The sequence below is a fragment of the Anneissia japonica genome, unplaced genomic scaffold (genome assembly GCF_011630105.1).
Source record: "Anneissia japonica isolate Jap-2015-1 unplaced genomic scaffold, ASM1163010v1 scaffold737_len1565949_cov176, whole genome shotgun sequence".
Classification (NCBI taxonomy): Eukaryota; Metazoa; Echinodermata; class Crinoidea; order Comatulida; family Comatulidae; genus Anneissia; species Anneissia japonica.
In genome coordinates this window covers 799,518-816,919 of record NW_022741618.1, presented here as the reverse complement: position 1 = coordinate 816,919, position 17,402 = coordinate 799,518, and the positions used below count along the sequence as shown (strand labels likewise).

Sequence of the window (17,402 nt, the reverse complement as noted above, 5' to 3'; positions counted from 1 at the left end):
TCGCTTGTGTCCTTGAGCAAGGCACTTTATCTGCATTGCTTCTTTCTACCCAGCAGTATAAATGGGTACCTTGTGGGGTTGCCTGCTCCTGCGCTGATTACCAGCAGCATCATTTAAACATGTGGATCCAGTGACTAGGGAAAAGAAGTGCTTCATATTTACAAAGAAAAGGCACTTAAATAATATAAATAATTATAATAATATAATAAAATGTTTTATTATCTTAGTAACGATGGGTGATGTACAATCTCGTGAAAAAAGGCAGGCGCTTGATGTTACTGCAACAAGGAATGCGCGGCTTGCAGGAAGCCGCCAACATGCAAGGTCAGTTGGTGATTCGCTTGACCAAGTTCCTGGGGATCAGATCAACCACAAGAAAGCTTCCCGAATGAAGAAAACATTAAAATTAATTAACATTAAGAAATCCATATCGTTTAATCGGCCAACAATACAACATCAGTATAAGCCTGTCATGAAACGAAGCCATTCGGCCGATGTCGAATTTTCCGTAATTCCTCAAGAAGCAGACGAGAATGAAAGTTTAACAGAGTACAACATCGAGGAATCGCCTTATGATACGTACTCAGAAACATCATCATTACACATTTTTGAGGAATCCGGCACCTTTTCATTGGGAATGAATGTTGACTCCCTGATTGAATCGGTTAAAAACAAATTTTCTGAGGATACCATCAGCTTAATAACTATAGATAATTTCGCATTTGGAAATTCGTGTAACAGGGATGTTATAGACGAGAAGTTAAAAACATCCGAAAACGATAATTCTTCTGATTTGTCTGTGGATCGACGCAATTCCTTAAATATCGAGGATACGATTCAACTGTTAGCTATCAACAGTTTAAAAAAACAGAAATCATTGGAAAGGTTTGGAACACAAGAAGATTATCCAGATCGCCGGAGACTGACTAGTCCATCGATTATCAGGAGGTCATGTGATATGAACTGTGTATTATACAATGAGGGTGATTTCCAACCAAAAAGTATATCTAAGAGTCAAACTGATCTGTCAAATGAAAGAAATGAGGAAGAATGTCTCGATTGTAACTGTGGCCAAATATGCGGACAGGCATTGCCACTGTCGTACCTTCTGCCAACCGAGCCCAAATCTTGGGTTCCAGATGTTGAGATGAGTCTCGACTTACCTACACCACCGCAATCCCCTTTCATAGAGCCTGTTAAGGTATTGTTCAACTGCCACTGAATGATGGAAATATTGCATGATGGGAATGAAGAAGTGCATCATGGGATATTATTCACCTGTATACTTGGAAAGCATGTTTCCTACCATTCCTTCCTACTGTACTTCATACTTAGTGTTTTGGAACTAATTACTTCTTTTCCACTATCTCAACTTGTGCATTTTTACTTTTGTTCCTGTCGTTTTAATTTCCAATAAAGCATAGTTTGTGGGCATATTCTTTCTCACCTGGTAATGTGCAATAAGTGTGTTTAATGTATAATGCTATTTCATTCATAAATTGATAGTTTATTTTTTGAATGCTGATATTTTTTTGAAAATTATAATTAGGATAGAATTTAAGGTGTTACAGTATTTCTAAAAATAAAAAAAGTAAAACCATGGGATAATCCAAACCCATCCTGAATGCATAAATTTCAACTTTTGTCTACCACTTTTGCCAAAATATAATGAATTCATGAAAGCAATCAATGGAATATCTATGAACATTTAACAGTTAATTACTGTAGTTATATTAATTAAATAAAGATATAATTGCCAATCTTTTATATCTTGTGAATAAACAACTGAACTTACTGTAAGTTGTAATGTGAGTGCATATATATTTTATTAATCTACAGTCTCTGATTCTGAGTTGAAACTCCTGTTTTCAACCAATAGTCACCAATCCAATCCTCAATTTCCACTTCCGTATGATCATTTAAAATTCTGTTGACCTATATTGACCATTTATTTATCTGACTAATCTTGAAGTTTATCTTATTTTTCCCAGATTTCCTTTTTAGTTTAAACTTTCTAAATTTGTAAAATAAATCTGATGAAGCTCTGTTGTAATATAAGCCAGCTGGACATGTCTCCATCTTGTCTCTTTTTAATACATTTCATGAGAAATCTAGCTAGCCATCTTTGCTAACTGCTTGACACTCTATCAGCACATTTGAACTAAATACCTTGTTTGGCAGCAACATCGATGACAATTAATCTGCTCCTTTGTAGGTATTGCCTCTTTTACCAAATCTATAATTTTTACTAACAAAATAATAATAATAGTAATAATAAGTGGGATTATATAAGGCATAATTTACACAAGCCTCTATGCAGTAGAAGTTGGCAAAAAAAAAATAAAGAATTAAAGTAAATTAAAATCATGAGTCTTAAGCAAATTCTTAAAAGTTTTCAAGAGGAGACTCACTGACAAATATAGGCAACATTTTTCACACCTTGAGAGCAGCAACTGAGAATGCTCTTTCCCTGTACATTTTTTCAACATGGAGGGACAAACAGTTAATGAACTAGATATAAATACTAATTGAAGTGCATGTTTGTATGCATTGTACATGACACAATTAAAGTGGGATGATTTTTTCAGTCAAGTCTACATTGATTGCATGATTGTTACTCTGGAGAAACAGTTTACACTTGCGTTGAAGCAACAAGTGTGTTTGTAGTTAATTGCAGGGTTGTCTGTTGAAAACTTACGGTAGGGCTGGGTGGTAGACATTTTAAGGGTGGGTGGGTGATAACTTTGGTGAACTCTAAATAATAAGAGTGGATTTTTAAGGATGGGTAATGGGCTAATAAAGGTGGGTGAAGGGCCATGAAATTAGTTTTAGACTGAGTAGAATACTGTACCTCAAGTCTGTATGGCCCTGCTTACCTCGGCCCACCATAACTACATCCCTGTAACTGTAAGGTTTCACACAACAAGTAACCAAAATATGGCAAGCAGTATATGGTACCAGCCAAGCCTCATGCATCTTGTACTTAAGTCAAAATTGCAATCTCTCTTGCATTGTATGTTTTCTCAGTAATTTTCACATTTAGTACTTAACTTAATTTATAGTGACATATAATGTGCACTTAATTTAAACCAGGATTGCAAATTTGATCAAACAAATTGTTCATGTCAGAAGTTGAATATAAAATTGTGTATTAATGCCCTTTCAAATGATTTTACCATAGAATTTCATAAACAAATAGTTATTTGTTTGTTTTCGGAGTTAATAAAAAGAAAATTTTGGAAATTCTGATACAGAAAAATTATAAAATGAGATAGCAATTAATTTTAAATTGCGAAAGACATTTTGAGTTTCAAAGCAATTTAATCTTTACAATGTTTGAAGGAGCTGATCTACAAATAGGATTAAGAAAAATTAAAGAAAGAAATGTATTCAATCTCCTATGTTTAACATCAATTAGCAACAAATACTAATTAGTTAATTGGGGCTGGTACTGTTTTTAGGTACTATTTTAATTAAAACTACTAAGGCAAAGTGCATGCTACTAAGTATGTCATCTTGACTTCTCACAAAAAAAAAAATGTCAACACAAATGTCATGTCTTATTTATACTATTTAGTTTTCCTTAAAAATTGTTGATTTACATAAGATAATATTGCCCCATTGGCCAAGCAGGATAGTAATTAACATAAATCAAACAAAAAGAATCAAATCTTCTAATTATTCTACATATTTAGTGCTTTACTTCAGTCTTACTGTATAAAATGAAACTAAATAAGGAAGTCTTTTAGACAAGTTCTTTAATTTTTAGTTTGACTGCCGCCAGTATGGGTCCCTTACGGGCCAGTAATGTTCTCTGCACCCCTGCGTTGATGTACAACGCTCCAAATATATCTGAACTCTTGTCTTTTGCTTTGTTATCAACCTTTCAGCTGTTCTATCGTTATTAATGTTGAAAGTTCCTTCTCATACAAAAAAAATTATTGATCAGTTAATCTTCAAGTTAAATATTAAAATTTTGCTCTATTGTAAAATTTATTTTACTTATTTAATATATTTAAGTATATTTTATTTGTGATTTTTTTTAGAGGGAAAGCCATCATCCATTTTCTGATCATCAGCGCACCATAATGCATAAAATATATTCTTTACTTATTTGACTACAAAATACGTAACTGTATTATTATACATGTTTAAAAATAGTTAGCACTTAATTTTTATCTTTATATCGATATCTTCTTCCGTCCATTGTTGGGTAGGTGATTAATGGAAATTCTTTCTCAAGATACATAAAATAGAAGTGGATGCTGTGTTTAGTTAATTTTTTGTTCATTATCTTTTTTCGTATAAAACGCAACACGGCAACAAGCACGCAACTGATCGTCATTCATTTTTATGACAATTCATTCCAACTACTGTTGACAAACTGAAGACGGTGTTGTGTCATCAGGCGTCCATAGCGAGCGGAAATGGATTGGTCAGCTGACAGTCAGTCATGCCTTGTGTGCCCAGCTTCAGACAAAAACATGATTTTTTTTTATTTGGCCTTAACCTAAATTAGGTTTAAAATTATTCTATGTATTGAGTATGATTTATTAAATACATTAATTTTTTTTTTCTCTTTAGGTCACTTTTCAGACCCCTCTGAAACCTAACAAAGGCAAGTCCCTACCCAGTAATCCAGCGTACGAATTTGTACGTGAACTTGATGACAAAGAAAGCTGGATAGAACGTGTGCAAGTTGTCACAAAGCAGGACCACACCGACTACATAAACTGCGCCAACGAATTCGTCAACGAGCTCATTGACAACCTTCCAATACGGTAAGAGTTTTAGTACAGCTTTGTAATTTCTGTATAGAGGTGATATTCTAATTATTGATTTTCACCCCTCTGTTTCCTGCTGTACAATTCTAACTGTTAACAGGTAATCAGATAGAAGAGGTTGTTAGTGCCAAGCCTCTTGTTTATTATCTTTAAGCTGTTTGTGATTAGAAGAATCCCCAAATATACTAGTACAGATACTTATTGTTCATTGATTTATTTCATAGGGCAACAAAATACCATCAAATGTTTACAATAATGTTGAAGGAATAAACACACAATATAATAAAGTCAAAAAATTTGCCCATATGTACACAGACTATACAACTATAGTATAATATTTACAGTTACATAAAAAAATTCTCCTTAAACTTTATAAGCTTTAATAAAATAACAATAAATTTTAACAAGGCAACAGTGGTGAACAAAATCCCACAACTAGATAACTTTATATGAAAAAAAACACACAATGCAATGCATCAAAGTTTTACAATAATGTTGAAAGATAAAAACAATATATAATGTCCAACAATTGTTGAAAATATTCCTAAGATAGCTTGTACATTTTTACATATGTACACAAGTGTAAAATACAAGTAGTATAATATTTACATGAAAAAGTTACTACTTAAACTTGAAGGCTTACAGTACATAAAATAACAGTGAATTTTAACAGAGCGAAAGTGGTAAACAGAATCCCACAATTAGTTAACATTTATAGCTTAAATGTTATTGCCTCATCAATATTAATAGTTTACATGTTTTTGCTATATTTTCATTAGTATAATAAATATTGATGTTTATTATGTATAGCAATAAAATATACAATTTTCTTGAATTACTGTGTGTTTACGAGAGTAACGTACATATACTGCTTTCCACATTAACAATGTTCAAGATGTGATTGATGGGCTTAGTACTCCAGTGAAAGTGAATGGTTTAAACAGGATGGGGTGTGTAAAACCCATCGCCTTCCGCACCAGTACCTGTGCAACGGTGCATCATATAAAAATTAATAAAAACAAAATAAAGTAAAAGTTGTAATTTAGTTTGGTGTGGTGAATTTCCTGAGTACACTGTTACCCTAAGCAGAAAAAGGAAACGGTTTAATTCCTGTAATCCACTGATAAATTGTTATGGTTGCAAGTCGACTAAAATCATATTTTCAATACGTGTTAATTTAATAGAATACGCTTTGAATATTATAATTGCTAGTATGACAATTACTTAGAAGTCTTAATTAATTTTGAGGTTCAGAACTAACAAGGTATTTTGGGTATGGAAGGTAGAGTTATAAATAAGTTCATTTTAGGTAGTTAAGATTAGGTTTAGTTGTAGTTAGGATGTCCTAGCTATGATGTTAAAATACATCCACTCGAATCGCCAGCGACTAACTGGCAACCCCATCTATGGCTTTAGCGGCCTTTGGGTGGGAGTGTGAATGGTCACCTAGCAGCAATTAGAAAATAGCTGAACAAAGGGCGGATGAACTTCTCGGAGCCAACGGTCAAAACATGCTTATAGTATAGGATTAGTTTAAGTATTACTTTCTTTGTACGGTTATTCATATTTATGTAAAGTGCATAGAAGTCTCCATAATAATGCACTCTATGAGTTGACCATTATTATTATTTTATTTTTTTTTAAATATTGTAATCCATTATTTGTTATTTAAGTAAAATCCCCTGTGGTGAGAGGAGTAGAAGGAAACCCACAAAAAATGAGTTGGAAAATATGTTGAAGTTTATGATGACCTGATCTAGGAAACATTAAATCCAAATCTTCCACTTTCACTTTTATTGCTTTTAGTAAGCCCTGTAAGCTGCTATGACATTACATCACATTACCTCCAAGGCCTGTAGCCAGGGGGATTTATAGGGGTTCTGGCAAACCTCCTATCATTTTAAACAGACTGCACGTAATACAAAAAACTGTGCCCAAAACCTATCTTGAACGATAAATGTTGGCGACAGGCCTGCCTCCAGAATTAGCAGTCTATGCAGTACTTGGAATCCTTTCTAGCTCAGTGTCCAACACACTGCTGTCAGTCACTGCCATAATAGAGGAAGTTAATAGAAGAATAGACAATCAAGTAGCATACACTGTTGTATGTAGGCCTTAAATACAACTTTCTTATTTTTTCACCTGTAGGATTTAGGGTTTATAGAATAAACTTTAAAGACGATGATCAAAGTTTGACGCCAAACTTTATTTCCTTGGCCTAGCCTTTTAATTTAGCTAAGCTAGGTAAGAGCTCCCTACTACGGTACTCTGCTAGGCATGTCCAGTCATTTAGGATAAAAAATGTAAACAAAAAAAAGGTGTTTGACAGAAAGCTTGGAATGGTTGATGAGATGCAGATTTTCGAATATTTAAAAAAGAGGGAAAGGTTGAAAAATGGGTGGTTACACCCCTTTATTTCCCCTAGTTTTTAACTATGAAAAACTGTTTTCCTCAGGAGCCTGCCTTTAACAAACATTATAAAATTAAAATACATGCCAAAACAGCTTAAAAAAGTGAAATAAAATATTCAAATAATTTAGCTAAGAAGAATAGATCCTTTCTAGGTACATAGTTATTTGACATTATTGTTAGGACATGCATCCATAAGGTGATCATCATAATTTACCCTGGGTAGTGTGTATAAATAAATATCCATTTGATTAAACTCTGTTTGAACTCAAAGATTCTTTAATTTATGAGAGTGATGTGAATTGTTTATTAATTAAATAAACAAGTTTCTACACAATGACATACATTTCATAACATTTCTGTACACAAAATATTAATAATTAATTGCTCGTTTATAATAATACAGAATGCAATGAACTTTTCATGTTAAAATGTACAAAATGTTTTCTTAAAATCATTGTTTTTGAAGTCATAAGGATGTAAATATGCATTATGTTTCAAAGGATTTTTAATATTTTACTCTTTTTTTGGTTTTCTTATGTTGAGTTGGTTAATAGTAGGTCACTAATACCCTGCCTTTTCTTGCCTCATATTTTCACTCGATAAATATGTAAAATTTGCAGGGAAGAAGAAGATTCTTTGGAGCAAAACCAAAAACAACCGGTAGATCTTCTTATTGGCATAGAAGACAAAGAGAACCAGCATACTGCCTATGTCCTTGGTACACCTTGTCAGAAAGCAGACGACAAAATGGCAGGAAAATCCATAGCTGATATGACTGATGAAGAATTAGCGAACTATAACCCATTCGGTACCAAGGCAAGTGTGGCTAATTCTCCTCCGAGGGGTGAAAATGCGAGTAAATCTGTTGCCGATATGACCGAAGAGGAGTTGGCAAACTTTAATCCATTTGGTACAAAGTCCGCTATTGCTAATTCTCCTCCTAGAATCGCAAACTCATCAACGTTCGATCTTCAAGATATAGGAAATTCAGTTGATCATGTTGAAGTGAAACGGGTCTCACCTGAACAGTCAGACAGGTATGGTGTCTCAGAGTTTACTTTTATGTTCTTGTTCATAATTCTTGAGGGGATGCTGCAGCACTCTAGAATGAGGATGTTGGTTATGCATATATTCTAATTTGTCAGACCGCATCTCCAATTATTAGTAAATATAGACTGGTTACGTCCATAAAAGAAAATGGTTACCTTTACGGAGCAGTTTTCGTATTCTAAAATATAAATCAAATTAGGATGTTAATAACAACCAACACTAATTGGCCATTTCATAATACTTACCTGGATGTTAACCAGTCCACTTCAAGTTTTGTTATCTCATTTTAAAAATGGCTAATGCCATGGATCAACGTTCAAGGACAACATTAACTGGGATTAAATATGTCATAATCTTAATTAAGAAAGGGAACAAGAAAGTTTACATAATCCGGAAATTTAAAGTGAACAAGTCTAAATTAAAATTTATATTCTGTAGCTCCTTCATCTAAAATGTCTTAACCTTAATGTATGCTTCCTAGTTCAGATGACCCTTGCTAAGTATCATTTAAAGAAAGCTATAGAACCTCCTGTGTATATTCCTCTCTCCTTTTTTCACAAGAGGATATGTAAGATTGAAAATGCTAAAGCATGCCTTCTTGTCTGAATTACATGACCATATATTGTTTCTCGACCGGAACTGTGTGTTACATCAGACAGCAATTTATTTGGACGCTACTGACATTATATGGAATCCTCTTGTTCAGATTTTCTTGATAATGAATCTAATTGATTTTGTTTGTAGTGGATATGTTTTCATGTCTATTCTATCCTGTTTATTAATTGACTCAATTGGCTTGGATAAAGAAATTGATTGATTTATTGTTTTATTATCCACGTAAATCTCACTGATTGTGTTTTGTTTTTTTATTAAATGATTTGGGTTTTTTTTTCAAATTTATGCAATATTATGTATTCACCTGTGATTGGTTGGTGTTTTTTTTAACACATGTAGTGCATCATTTGGCTTCAATGTTGAGGATTCTACTCCTGATTCCACAAGTGAATTACCATCAGCCAATGGAAATGGGAACTATGATAGTGCAGTACCACATGAGGCAGATCCCATCAATGGGCTAACAGACAATTCTGATATGTTGCCAACACCATCAGGTATGTAAGAGACTTACAAAATATTTATTGAAATGGATCAGTAGGGTTGCAACTAGATCTTGTATTCACATAGTGTAAAACTATATTTTTTGAAAGAGTCCAAAAAAGGGTCCAGGTCATATTTCATGGGGTGTTGATTATTCAAGTCTAACTCTAGCCCTAAAGCCAGGTACTCACTGCATTGCACGACCATCGTATGGCGAATCCAACCGCACTACCTGTGACTGCTAGGTGACACTGTCTGCTGATTGTCGGTGGCAATATGAATGGATTGTCATGAAAGGCTTCTCTATACTTGCAACGATAACTATATAAAAAGCTAAAAAGCAATTGTTCATAGCAAATAAAAGAGATAAGAGAAGTTTTTAAACTAGGACGATTCGATAACAATTCATCGTGTATACGATAACAAAATAGTTTGACCAATCAATTCAAATGACGTCATATGGCCCCTTTAGACAATATTTAACGATGTTAGAAAACATCTTTTTTGGGTTTTTTCCCCATGTTTTACATGTGTGATTCAAAAAGCTGTGATAGTGGTACATAATAATCTCATCATTTAGCTGCTATGCAGACAACCACCTATACAGGCAGCCACTTATGCTGCCAACCACATGTTGAAACTTGCATAATTATAATTCATTTGCAGGGCCTCTTTTATACTTTAAAGACCTCTCTTGAGAGGCCACAAATCCATACTCAATAGTTTGCTAGCCATTTTGGTGACTAGTGCTGCTGGGCACTGACTGTGGACGTGCTATTCAAATGCTTGAAATTGGCATTATAATATTTTAAAAATAAAGCCAAACCGAAAGGCAGAACAGACTTATAACAGTAGTTAAAGTAATAATAAAAATTTATTTTGTAGGTTTGTCAGAGAATTTAGGTCACGAGTTAACTGGAGATGATGATTTTGGAGCAGGCGAAGAAGAGTTCTTTCCAGCAGAAGAAGGTGGGGATAATTAATCTTGATAACTATTACTATGAAATATTTTTATTTTGACATATTATACAAAATCCATCAGATTTAAAATTTCATAACTATGGTGGATCAATTTAAATTTGAACCTTACTTAATACCCACAGGGCCTCAGTTGCATCATCATATTCTGCTATCAAGATCATATAATATTTTCCCCTTCTCATTAAAGGTCCCTGAATGATAAATTTAGATGTAATAGATATTTTATTTATACTGTTTTTACAGGTAGATTTGTATGTACCATTAATCTCTTAAAAACTCTTTCATTTCATTATCATTCTTCAGTAAGTGCACTCCCCAATTATAAATGAAAGTGTCATGGTTAAGTTTACTTACAGGGTTGAGTTGCTGTTGTATTTCACTGTAGAGAAAAGAACTCTGAAGCCCTTTACAGACTATCAAATTTTCTTTGACAAAACAATATATGGTCATGATGTGCCTATATATGGTCATGATATGATGTCATAATGGCCGTATTTAGATGTCATATGTTTTTGTCATATAAAGTCATGATGTGCCTATATATAGTTATGATGTGATGTCATAATTAAAGCATGTCACATGTTTTTGTCATATATGGTCATGCTGTGCCCATATATAGTCATATGTGATGTCATAATGACCATATTTAGGCATGTCACATGTTTTTGTCAAAAAACATTTGACAGTCTGTACAGGGATTTAGAGTATTAGAGGATTTGAACCCTGGCCCTTTGGATTGGAAGATGAACATTTTAACCTCAAAATGTCTTCCCCTAATGGAGAATGTAAGGTTATGTGCCCAGTGATTGATGAAGAAGATAACTTTGTAACCTTAAACCATAATTATTATCTTTATGTCATAAAGGGGTTTAGCTCTATGTCAATGATTAATGGAGGATTTTATTATTCTGAGATTGTCTATGTTAATGGGAATTTGTTTTGCTTGATCACTACTAAAACACCATACTCAAATTTTACACGAGGATCTAAATCATCATGGAAATCAGCTGATTCAATAAATACATAATTATTTATAAGTGCATGTTTAGCTAAGCTTTTGGCTAAGTGGCAAGGTTCCTGCATCTTACACTGTATACCCAGATTTAAGGCATGACTAGAATGTCAAGATTTGGGATTGGATCTTAATGTAGCTACTTGAATTAAGACTCACATGAGAGTTAGCTGGGTTAAACAGATAATGTTTTTATCTTGTGTGTTGGTGCAAATCTGTGACTACCACATATAGGTGCCCAACCAAAATCTTTAGTTTTAATTTAATTTTTAAAATGACAAAAAAGAAATTTTATCATTATTAAAGCACTATATTGAAAAAAAGTGTTACATTTATATATAGATTTTTCTTAGGTATTATTGAGAGGGAGATCACTCAGCATCAGATCCCTTTGGCGCGACAAACTAATGTGTTCCCCACCTTTGGATCGCGTGGGCGTATTATCTTATTTACATTTTTTCGTTAGCAACAACTTGGCAACGACATGCTTTTATACGCTTCAAACATGGTAGTTGTGCGATAAACCAATAAATATCTTTAAAATTAACAATGTTCCCCTGATTGGATTTTTTCTTGACTTTTAGTATTTTAGGAACAGATTCCACAAAATATTTCTGTTACAATTACTTCTGTGTTCATTAAAATGTTGTCTAATGATAGATTAGTTCGTCTATAAAGGCTAAGGCAGCGTAAAACTGAAAATTACTCTGACTTTGGATTGAATTTTCAAATAGTCCACACTCGTTTACACTAAAATGAATGACTTTATTATAATCCTCAATCATTCCTTAATTAATATCTGTTAACATTAGAGTATCAAGTTTTATCCAATTTATTGAAATATACCATACTTTTAAAGCTCATGTAAATGTTCCATTAAATTTGAAACTCTTTTTTTGTGGAAATATTAATATGTATGGCATTTCATGAAAGATAAATGTATTAGCATCAAGGTGGAAACTATTGCGCAGCCATAGTGATTGTCTGTAAGTAGTGTGCATTGAGAAATGAAGGTGCTCTCCATTTTGCCATGTTCAACTTTTTAAACTAAACCTGCTGAGCATTTGGTGGCGGGGAACACATTAGACTTCAAAGGCATCGCGCAAACGCTCTTCACGCGCTAAGGCAGCTCTGTTCTTTGCTCATAAGTCACATACATTGTTTAACACGTGCACTTAACATACCAGTGTAGTGCACACACAGCTGGCAGGCGGAAAAACAAAATAAATTGTGATATAACTTAACTTTACAAGAAATGTTAAAAGACACAATAAAATTTAGGTGTTACATGACTAAAAATAGACAGACAATAAACATAAATTCAGATTGTTCAGGATATTGTATTCAACCCATAAGGCTATGAGAAGCTTGTTACTTGACTATAAAGCATAGTAATACTGCAATTCAACAAACATTTTTTATTTATTTATATAGATACTGCAAACAATACTACCAGTACATAAAGTGTTAATTAATTGCTAGATAACTGTATTTCTTAGTACTATAAATTTTTTCAGTTATAGCATTGTTTATTCCATAGTATCATTACCAGTTGAATTTTTCTACACAAGATAGGAAAAAAAATGCTTTGTCATTGAGTGTTTAGTCTGAGTGTTGTTGGCCTGTTGTCAATTGGTTTTTAAGGTGAAGTGCAAGTTTCACTTCAGCCAATTTTGGCTCGAAAGTATGACTAATAATCAAGTTTCCTTTTCAATTTGCTGCCATTTTGTCTGCTACTATGAAGGTCCCTTTGACACTGGTGTGCAGGGAGAGATAAGTTTTGAGGAGATGGAACTCCGTCTAGCGGAGGAAGGTAGGAAGAAGGCCTGTGCATGCATACACGCCATCAAATGCAGTGCTAATTTCCGCGTCACTGAGCCTACGGTCATGGTACCTCAGGTCACTTGGATTCACTAAAATAGCATGCACTTTTACAATTCAGTCTAGCCTTAATATAATAAACTTTTCTTGTGGTGAATGCTATATAGTTCTAGTCATAATAATAACAATGTGGTTTCTATGGGCTTATGTGACTACTGTACTACAACTCTACTGCAATTAAATATTGTACACTATTTTTACTTATTGAAATGGATGAAAACACCATCATGTTGGGGTTCGATATATATCTTTCCACTACTTTATTTTCACAGAATGTCACATTTGTTAAATTGTAGATAAATTACATGATACATTGCAAGGAGTATTAAATGTCATATCATATGCACTCATCGAAAGTTTTGACCTTTTAAAAATGTTTATCCTAATTAGTATTCTAATGAGTTTTACCTAACATGACATTTTGAAATGGTTAGCACTAAATCCTGCTACAGTGTAATAACATTTGTTTAGTGCTGACGTTGTTGGGCTGTTTGGTTAGTGCATTGTTGGTGTTAGTATTGTTGAACTGACCATTGTTTGTTAATAATTGCAGTTTAGTGATATGTTAGGTAACATTACAGTAGGTATTGTTTAGAAAGCATGCTTTTAGTGATTTATTGGGTAACATTGCAGTAGTTATTGTTTAGAAAGCATGCTTTATGTACCAAAGATGATGTTGTCTGTATTGGACTGATCATCATCACCCCATTGTTCTTTTAAATTGAAATTTATCAGACAAAATAGAATAGAAGTGTAAACTTATTTTAATGTATTGCCACCTACAAAATGAAGTTTGAAAGGAAAAAAATAAATTGTTATATTAAATTAATTAGTTTTAAAAATAAAATTATATAATTTAAATTTATAAATGTACAGTAATGTTTCTTTGATACAATCCTTTAGGTAGTATAGTGTTATAAAAAAAAAAATGTTTACCATAAGGATATTTGCACTTCCTATTCGTACAAGCAGATATAATGTACAGGAAATATAAGGTACAGCGTAACACCGTATGATTACTGAAAGATACTTAATAAATATTTGATATAAATGGTCAGTAATGGAGGAAAGGAATCAAAATAATTTTGACACACATTATTAATTACTGTATTGCAGCATTTAAATTAAGATTATCCTTTGAACTTCCTGTTTTACTATTTGATGGTTGATTGACTGATAACCAGTACTGAGCTTTACTTAAGCCTGATTTGTATAAAATCACTACACTGCTGTAACTGTGTTTTCACTGCAATTGTTGCGCTCACTAGGTTGTTCCCGAATTTAATTCGACGGACCAGTCAGTGACTTAATAAGAAATATAACTCATATTTGGCACATAACCGGCATGTTGTTGATTATTGTTTCTGTTGTTGTTTGTTGTTAGTTGTTGGTGTTGTTTCTGTTTATTATTGGTGTTGTTGCTGTTTGATGTTGCTGCAATTTGTTGTTGCTGATCTTGTTGCTGGAGTTTGTTGTTGCAGTTTGTTGTTGCTGTTTCTGATATTGTTTGCTGTGATGTTGTTGCACTTTGTTGTTGCTGTTTGTTGTTGCTGATGTTGTTTGCTTATGATGTTGTTGCTGCACTTTGTTGTTGCTGTTTCTGATGTTGTTTGCTATGATGTTGCTGCACTTTGTTGTTGCTGTTTGTTGTTGCTGTTTCTGATGTTGTTTGCTTATGATGTTGTTGCTGCACTTCGTTGTTGCAGTTTGTTGTTGTTTTTTGTTGTCGTTTGCTGCCATTGTTGTTGCTGCAGTTTGTTGTTGCTGTTGTTTACTGAGCTGTTGTTATTGTTTGCTGTTGTTGTAGTTGCTGCAGTCTGTTGGTGTTGCTATAGCTTGTTGTTGCTGTTGTTGTTGCTGTTTGTTGTTGCTGCAGTTTGTTGCTGTTGTTGCTGCAATTCCTTGCTGTTGCAGTGCATTGTTGCAATTTGTTGTTGTTACTGTTGCTGCAGTTTGTTGTTGTTTGCTTTTGTTACTATTTGTTGTTGCTGTTTGCTTTTGTTACTGTTTATTGTTGCTGTTTGCTTTTGTTACTGTTTGTTGTTTGCTGTTGTTACTGTTTGCTCTTGTTTGTGTTGGTATTCTTACTATTGTTAGTTTTTCATTTAATTATTTTTTTAAATTTTCAATTACAGTAGTTTTATTTCATTTTTCTCATCAATATCTGATATTGTCTTTGTTATTGTTTTAATGTTGCCATTAGTTTAGTAGTAGACATGATCATTAATAGATAAACAAATAATATAGCTTGTGTGTATTACTTATACTGTACTGAAAATATTTATAGAGCAATAATAAAAACATGATTGGTGTGTATTCATTTCCATGACCTTGCTAAGGTCTTAACCCTGAGCAATTATAGATGTCTGCTATCAGCTGATTAATGAGCTTATTTTGTGGAATTAAATTATAATTATTTTAGATCTATTACGCAAAGCAATTTGCTCTACTTACAGTTTGAATTATACATGTTATTTATTAGGCAAAAATTCTATTTGCTGTTGGCAAATTTGCTGTCTATAATCATTAATTTACTATGGATAGTTGTTGAGTAGTCTTTTTCGGTACACCTTCCCTCCCCTCTGAAAGTGTACATAAAAAATGTTAATTATGCAAAAAACCCTCCATTTTGTGAAGTCAACTGAAGTACTGCAATTTGTTACTTAAAAATGTAAATTATATCTATGGTTGCATTTTAATTAGTCATGAATATCTATTAAAGTATTATTTAAATATGTTCCATGTTAATGTAAACAACATTTTCATGCATACAGGTATGTAAAAGTGAACTCAATTTTCTACCCCCTTCCCCCTAGCATACTGTTTGTAAACATATACTTAATTCTGTTACTTCTATTAAGTATAGTCAATTTAATGGAATTTATACTCTATTGTTTACTTAGTATTTTTTACTTATTCCATGTTGTTTTGTTTTTTTTTCTTTCAAATTTTAGTATTCTTTTATTTATTTTATTATTAATTATATACATAGATTCAGCTATTGTAGGCCTACTATATAAAATATAACTTAATTTTAATAATTCTGTCTAGTTATGTGTATTACTAATTAATTTACTATATATTTTTTTATAATTTGATTGAATTTTTTTAAGTACTATAGTAGGATAAGTTAATGAAATCTTAGGAGACTTATACTGTGCCTTGTGCTAATATTCATCATGTCATGTAAAATATTCACACTGTGTTCACCACCATTTAATTACATACATGTCAATATTACTTATGCCTCTTGTAGCTTGTACGGAAACAGTTACCAGCTATTAGTATTATATTCATGTTGTTAATGTCATAGTAAATGTTGCTTGTACACTAATGGACCCCTATTATTGGCTTTTCCAATATACTGATTTCACTGTATAGACTTGTCTTTCCTGTTGAAATTAATTATCAGGGTTTAATATATCCCATGGTACATTGCATGCCATCATATGCACCATGGAATTTATATAGGGATTAATTTGTTAAAGTCGTCAGAATATATCAGAAATTTACATTCCCCGAACGGCTGGAGAGTGTGTTGGCTGAGACTTCTGGCGACATTCCGCGGCACCTTCCCTGAGGCTCGGAGGAAGGAACTAAATAGCGTTGGCATTTGCATAGACAGTGATACGCACAATATTTAAATATCAAATTACGAGATACTGTTCAGTTTACAAAAGTGATGATATAATATATACAGTATACACTATACTACTGTAACACTATATACTATATTACATTAATAGTGTTTTAAAGAATGCTTTTTTGATGGACTGTAATGCTTAAAATAATGTTTGTACTCTTCCTTATTGATGAAAAGCGTTAACAAAACTTAATGATTTTGAGGGGTAAATGTGACAAATAGGAATTGGGGTTAAAGACTGTCAGTAAAATTATTTGATTTACTTTCTATGCAAGTTATTAGCATTCAGTTAAGAAATTAAACAAAATGACATTTTCCTCAGAAAAGAGGTATAATTTATACTGATATTCTTTTTCTTAGACCCTTAAATTGGCTAGCAGTCAATTTAAAGATTTTTGAAGTAGTATAAGAAGCCAAAAAATAATTTGTTTCAATTTGCATCTTATTAGAGTGGACCTTTCTGGATTGTGGTGTCATTCAAATTTAACAACTGACCAATCAGAACAGGGCCAGAAATACGCACATGTCCCACAAATGCATG

At 32.8% G+C, this 17,402-nt stretch overlaps 1 protein-coding gene across 2 annotated transcripts in view; it reads left to right on the top strand.

The window, feature by feature from the left end:
- The window catches only part of LOC117118819 (transforming acidic coiled-coil-containing protein 3-like), a 31,495-nt gene that overhangs the window by 6,255 nt on the left and 7,838 nt on the right, over positions 1-17,402 (top strand). Inside the window, exons 3-7 of one of the 2 annotated variants that reach the window (XM_033263532.1) lie at positions 4,585-4,781; positions 7,817-8,233; positions 9,201-9,358; positions 10,230-10,313; positions 13,082-13,150. In XM_033263532.1, coding sequence (XP_033119423.1) covers positions 4,585-4,781; positions 7,817-8,233; positions 9,201-9,358; positions 10,230-10,313; positions 13,082-13,150 — 925 coding nt within the window. The remainder of the gene's footprint in view (positions 1-4,584; positions 4,782-7,816; positions 8,234-9,200; positions 9,359-10,229; positions 10,314-13,081; positions 13,151-17,402) is intronic. The other variant, XM_033263533.1, reaches the window with a different exon arrangement.